This window comes from Hetaerina americana, unplaced genomic scaffold, assembly GCF_022747635.1.
Source record: "Hetaerina americana unplaced genomic scaffold, ioHetAmer1.1.p SCAF_18, whole genome shotgun sequence".
NCBI lineage: Eukaryota > Metazoa > Arthropoda > Insecta > Odonata > Calopterygidae > Hetaerina > Hetaerina americana.
The window spans coordinates 8,047,046-8,054,338 of NW_027286741.1; the positions used below are offsets into that span (position 1 = coordinate 8,047,046).

General features: G+C 35.0%; 1 protein-coding gene across 1 annotated transcript in view; it reads right to left on the reverse strand.

Annotated features, from left to right (window-relative positions):
- The window catches only part of bsf (bicoid stability factor), a 37,575-nt gene extending 30,581 nt beyond the window's left edge, over positions 1–6,994 (reverse strand). The window contains exons 1-9 of the mRNA XM_071584390.1: positions 6,927–6,994; positions 6,703–6,840; positions 6,468–6,616; positions 6,268–6,390; positions 4,572–4,839; positions 4,089–4,320; positions 3,040–3,231; positions 2,058–2,274; positions 615–851 (exon numbers count right to left, since the gene is read on the reverse strand). Of these exons, the coding sequence (XP_071440491.1) occupies positions 615–851; positions 2,058–2,274; positions 3,040–3,231; positions 4,089–4,320; positions 4,572–4,839; positions 6,268–6,390; positions 6,468–6,616; positions 6,703–6,836 (1,552 nt within the window). The 5' untranslated portion in view covers positions 6,837–6,840; positions 6,927–6,994. The remainder of the gene's footprint in view (positions 1–614; positions 852–2,057; positions 2,275–3,039; positions 3,232–4,088; positions 4,321–4,571; positions 4,840–6,267; positions 6,391–6,467; positions 6,617–6,702; positions 6,841–6,926) is intronic.
- Positions 6,995–7,293: the final 299 nt, after the last annotated feature.

Consider the following 7,293-nt stretch of genomic DNA (forward strand, 5'->3'; position numbering starts at 1 on the left):
TTCAAATTTAAATGCATTCTTTACTTGTGAGGTCTACTGCATCATTAAAAGTTGTTGGCAATCAAGGGTGCACAAATATAGCTAGGGAAAGGATCCATGGAGTCACATGTGTCAACTCCTTGGATACTTTGAATTCTGACTAATTCAGACAACCCTATAGAGTCTGGATTAGCAAGGGTTTACAATATATTCACCATAGGTGTTGCTCTATTTTCCAATCATTGCCCACAATACACCTCCTTTGCCGAGAGCAGCAATTTTAGCACAATTAACATTGAAATGGATGGGCACCATGTACCAGTATGGGTGGAGTCATTTTCACCCACACTAATTCAATCAAAGAAATGGCTTTGCCACAGGTGTACCTGATTGCAAACCCCTTAAATCATATTCATTCCAATGTGGGCATAATGATAATGGATGAAGGTGCTTCATCTGGCGGATGACAATGCTTTGTCCAACTGGGTTGGGTCAAACAAACATATTAATATAAATCGATGCAAATTCATTTTTCTCAATATTCATAATTCCCACTTGGGTCACTGCAGACAAAATCCAGCTCTAAGGATAAAAAGTCAGGAGTGAAGAGTAAATGGATAAGAACAAATGCTTACCAATATCTGCTGCTTCTTTTAATTTCATTTTAGCGATTAGGGCACCAACCAATCCATTCGCTGAGGATGCAGAAGACACTCCCCAACCTCGCAGAGTTGAGATAACAGAATCAAGATTCTGATCTTTCCCCCCCTTACTTTGATATTCAACCAAGTATGGAATGACATAATCTCTCAGTGTTTCTCCTCCTGGAATTGCCTTCATTTCAAACATCTTCATGATCACTTCCTTCATGCCTGCAGTCAAACCAGAGAAGTTGATTGAAGAAAATTCTTAAAAAATTACAATTTACATTGCCTCGACTATCAGTTTGATCTTATTCATAATCAGTCTGATTGACTCATGAGACAAAAAATTATTTGTTTTTTGACCATATATTTCCATCTCTCTTGCCCCCCTCTGACTCAAATACAGTGAAACCCCATAAATTGCATTGTCAGAATTTACATTTCAATACAATTAACATTTTTATTGCATCCCATTCAATTTCCTATTTTTACAATATGGACGTGGAAACCCTTATTTACCCATCGAGTTAGCTATATAAGATATCATTTTCCATTTTCCCACAATTGGCATCACTATGGGCTGGATTACAAAAATTTACATTCTGAAACAGTTACACGTGTACATCAGCCTTTATAAGAAACTTTTTTTTGACTTCGTTTTGTACATGTACACTTAAAAAAGGCATGAGAGAGAGCATAACATGAATGGTTTTAGGGAAGACTTTGAATGCGTAGGGCAGTACAGAGCACCATTAGAGACCAACTATACTTTCCAACTATTTTGGTTTCCATGTTTTCTGATTATCTACGTTTTATAATGCATCATAAAGACCAGAATTCAAGCATTGAATTCCACCTACTACTTTCAAACACCCACAGTTAATCATTACTTCCAATGGAGATATTCTTTTACTCACAGCATCCAAAACATGAATTGGCTCATTATATATCACCAGGATAAGAGCCTTCACCCTCTGCTTAGAATTCCAAATTTACCAATATTTAATGGGTGATTGTAAATATAATATTTGGTGAGAATCAAGAAAATGTATCATACCCAAGACATTAATGTACAAACTATAAAAAATATATACCAAGTAGCTACACTATGGTTTCAATTGATTTTCAATCAATAAAAGTTCAAAGGGTTCACAATTAAGAGAAAAAATTACACCATTAAAGTTATGAATTCCATAAACTAGAAATAATTTTACTACTACATTTACAGTGATCTTTATACATAATTGAATATCAACTCCCATACAGACAGAGACAAAATACAAATAACACCACAGCAAAATTGATGCAATTTTAACTTGTATTAATATGAAATATGCCTAAAAAATTGGTGCATGGTCGGTGTTCATGCCACAGTCATCTAAAATTAAAAAAAATGGCATTATTGAATAAAACAGAATTTACAAGGAAACATACCATCAATATTGCCTTTCTGTCCCAAAGATGCAAGGATGGGCCAGAAATAATGACGTCTTGGAGGACTACCATTCTCACTGAGTGCCTGCATCAATGTTATTGCTTGCTCTGGAAGTTTGGTCACAGTCAGGGCTGCTTCCAAAGCAATAAGATGTGCCCTTGCGTTTAAGGAATTCTTTTCCATTTCATTGCAATAAAACAATATTTTTTCAACAGGCTGAAAATAAAAATATCAAATATAGGCAATTGCTCTCTCATTAATAAACTTTTATTCAATTTCGTGGTGAAACATAATCATGCAGTACATGCTAGAGTAAAATGAGACCAACTAAATGAGAAAGTGATGCAGCTCTTTGAATGAGCAATTGATTAGATTAACTATCAAATAGAATAAGTGCAATACAATGGAAGCCATTTTAATAAAGATATGCATCAATAATAGAGGCCTCATTGAAAACAATCAAAATGGATGCCATTGTTCAGTTTTATGGATAATGATTTACATACTTAAAATGAATAATATTTTTCCAACTTCAAAATTATTTTTATACATTTCTAACATAATATACTTAACCCTTTAAATGCCAAAGTTGCTGTGAGTGATACTGATGAATTTTCCCAAAAATACCAGCATACATTGGTTTTTTTGGGTAATTCACATAAAATTAAGCAGTTATGCATGGCATTCAAAGAGCTAATATCCCTTTTCATTTATTTACAGGTGCATGGCAGTGCACAATTAGATTTGACACATTGATATGCTGACTACCATGATCTAAACCTACCACATTACCTACCTTACCTACCACATTAGGGTAGCTGAATAGGGCATCATACAGAATGAAAATGGCTACAATGAAAAGCCCTTCTTATAAATGAATATGCCCACCACAAAACCATGAAATTTACCGGGGAATGATCTGGCATAGGTCACTTTGTATCATTATTAAAAGAGACCATAGAAAATAAAAAACACACTCACCCTTTCAGCTTTAACCATGTGGCGTAGAAAGAAATTTCCTATTGGCAGTTCATCACCATCAGTTCGGACAGGACGAGGCATTGTGAGCAAAATTTTATAAGCAATATCCTCTTTACCATCATTGATCATCTTCAAAATCAAGTTCACCGCATCTTGGTTATACCCAGCAACTCGCCTCATTCGTCCAAGAATCTATAAATATTAATTATTAAACAATCATTTAGCAGATCTTAGGTTCACCATATTAGGATAATCACAGTTCAATTGAAATAATGAAAGTATGAAATTTAGGTTTGACAGGTCACAAACAGGGACAAACAATTTCTAAAGAGAAAATTGGTTGTAGGCAAAATGGGATGCAATTCGCAGTAATGTGAACATAAAAGAAAAAGGAAAGGAATTAGGGGAAATAAAGAAAGTCATGCATGAACTGAAAATATTATTTCTTAATTTTTTGAAAAGGTCATCAACCAAGTGGACTGTTAAAGGTTAAAAGAATTTTTTTGTTTAATTTTCTCAGTGTAACATATGTTGCATTTTATAGTAATAAAACCAAATTTTAATACAGTATACTGGAATAGGTCAGAGAAATAACAGACTGATTTGAAACCAGGCTCTCAAAGTTAAATTAAGTTCCTTATGCATAAAAAGTTTCTCACTTGGGCAACCCTGATACTAATATATTCCCCTCATGAGGTATTCTTACTTATTTTCCTCTTCTTAAGAGGAAAATACAAAACAGATGATGTAGAAAGTCAGAGCTCTCAGTGAAAACATTTGCACATTAAGAATATTTTGTCGCTGATACTGCAAGGTTGCCCAACATTAAATAAATATATTTAATTCACAGTTGGTTGGTACAATGCTTCTCTTTCAGGCAAACTGAATATAGATTTACCAACAGACACATGTATAGTAAAGACAATTTCTTTTTTAATTGGCTTTTACAAACACTTCCCACAAATTCTAGCATTGTAATATACAATAATTCCAAATATGTAACATGAGTTTTAAGAGAAGATTATTCAATAAATTGCAACAGTTCATACCTCATCAGCCATTTCAGGATGACCATTCTTCACAGCAACATATAGTACATCCATATAATCCCTATCAATTATGTCAATTTGTTTGGCATCACATTCCTTTAGGATATTTCTGATTGACTCTACATCGCCTAACTTTGCAAAACCACATAATAAGGTTGCATAAGTCTCAGCGCTTGGAGGCAATCCTGCCTGTTCCATGACCACCAACATCCCTTTCGCACTTTCCATATCACTAAAAACAGACAAGAGGTTAAAATATAGCCATATCAGTTTTTGCATGATCATTAATTAGAAAAATATAAACATGGTCAAATATTGAAATAAAAAATTTTGGGAATCTGCTTTATTTTAGCATTCACATTAATGGTGGATCTATCATAAAACAAAATGGCTTAAATCACATAACAATTACCTTTAAAAGATTACTTAATTTTGGATATATATTTCTGGGTATTAAACATGCAGTAAAACTACTTCACTTACCCACACTGAGCATGCCCCATTATTAGGGAATTAAACACCCCCTCGTTAACAGGCAATTGCTTTTCCTTCATGTGTTGCAGAATTTGAGTAGCTCCTGCAATATCACCTTTTTGACAATAATGGGCAATAAGTCTTTGATAAGTAACACGGTTAGGCTCAATCCCCTTGGTTTCCAGATCCTTCAAGAACTCAGCAGGTGAAAATTCATGTTGATTTTCCAGATACACTCTCAAGAGTGCATTATAATGACTGATGTCCATTGGTATTCCTAACACAAGATGAGCATCCAAATATAAATGTGAGACAACATACACGGGCACTAGACAAAATATAATAAAGCACTATCCTTAAAACTTAATAATATTGTAATGGTCATGTTTACAAATGAATAGAGAGAATGGTCAGTCACACGGCTGCTTCCAGGCTTGCTACAACCCATGAGAAAAATGGTGGAGAAAAACTCAAAAGAGGCGAAGAAAATCCTGCCTTAGAAATACTAAACGAACAGCGGGAGATGGCACGACATTGACCAGTGAAAGTCATCTGCTAATACGAATTAAAGTTAAAGGAAAACCCTAGCTGACGTTGGCACTTATGAAACAGAGAGACCTTTTAATTATAAATGGTTGAGAGTACAATGAGACAGGGTAAGATATCACGATACAGGTGCATCATTATGATATAAAATAGATAAAGAAAATCTTGGTAGATATGGGCACTAATGACAGATAAATTTGTATCATGCGGCAGATTTTAATGTAATTACACCAGCCATTCCCGTAGGACTGCCTATAATGAGGCAGTTATGTGATTGGAGATGCTAACTTATACAAGCAAGACAATTTTTCGCCAGAACCTTTTAAGACTTAATTTAGAGCAGAGTCTTTCACGAGTTTCCATTGTTTCTCTGAATATTCTAGCCAGAGATTTTTCAGTTGTTCCTAGTTCATTGTGTCTGCTCAGTTCTTCGGCAGACAACCTTTAGGTTTCGGGCTTTTCTTTTAGCACACAAGGCAAATGATTCTGTAAATGGCCTCATTTTTCGGACACTCAGTTCTTTCTTGAAGTCATTATTTTTGTTAATTCGGCCATGGATACCTACATGTGTCCAAATCAGACCAACTATATATCCTGGGACTGCAATAGTGCCCACTTGCATAAATGATTTAATAAGACACACAAAAATCATTAACAGTTTTTTACCATAAGATTCAGACCACACACCGATGATTCAGTTCTGTATCATGAGGTAAAAGACTCGTACCAATGATGAATAGCTGCAGGGAATTCACAACTCAAAACCAATATTACAAAATTCCTTTATCCAAATAAGACTCTGCGTCATCTTTTCAACCATTTCCTCCAGGGCAGCCAATAGATCATCGAGAACTCATTAGGTATTAATGGCTTTCAAAACCATTCAACAAATTCATAAGAAAAATTTATTGGATCTGACCTTAAACAGTTCAAGTCCGCGACCTTCAACTTGACCAGTAAGCCCGTGGCTCACAAAATTAGTCAAGTCGGTGGTAAAATGGTTACCATATTTTATATAATAATTCCGACAAAATGATCCCATGAAAACAGGACTTTACATAAGCGGTTTCCAAGACGAGTTTTTTTAATTACTAACAATAAATGAAATTCATTAAAAACCTGATATTAAAACAGGAAAAAAATGTGTATGGACACTAACCTAGGCCGTCAATAGTTTCCCATATTTTTTGAACAAGCTTCGTTCGCACTTCAGGTTTTTCTTCAGGTACTAAATTCCCGCAACATCGTATAAGCATGAGAGACTGTGAACTTGTCGCAGATCCTAGAAGAAAGGCGGAATTCAGAGTTTAAGGTATTCAAAACTTTACTTTCGAAATACACTCACCAAAATTTACATACTTGAATGTTTCATTTCTTCAAGGACTTCCTCCAGTTCTTTCCTAGTTATTCTTCCAGAACGGCGCACATCCATATCCAGGCGGCGTAAACTTCTTTCAAGAGTATTTTCATTTTGCCTTACACGCTCTACACTTTGAGTAGCTAGGGACCTGAAAAATATTTTGAATTACGAAAAATTCACACTACGAGACGAAACACTGACAAGGGATCAAATTTATAAGAGAAAATAGTTCACCTAAAAATAATACTGGATTCCTGATTATATCGTGCATTGATTAATATCTCCCTCCTTTTGGAGTGGAGTGTAATATTCCTAGAGACGCCGGTAAAAAGTTTTATGAACTTTGAAGTTCGAAGAAGTGACGACATTTTCCTAAAATAGAGAGAATATTATAATTTATATTTTCTCACTCATTCACCTAGTGCTTACTGACAAACAAAATAGAATCAATAACACACCAAATTTGTAGAAGACTTTGCTGCTGCACCAGGTAACCTCGTGCAGATCTTCTTGTTTCGCCTTCGGGTTTTCCTGTTTCTCTTGTCACTAGCTCTACTTTCGATTGTTAGAGGCGCGAGAGAGGAAGGAAGAGCGGGAAGTTCATTCTCAAGCTTCCTATGTTCACAAAAGCTTGATTCACCTTTACCGTTGAAATTGATCATGTTTATAGTAATGTGATTTGTCATGAAAATATTGTCGCAGATTCAGTTGGATTTAACACTGGTTAGAATAATGTGAAGGAGTGATTCTTTCGAACTTGCAATTGTTCTTAGTTGAATCTAGGACCGGGAAAGAATATCCCGATTAATCTTGCAGCTACTGCAT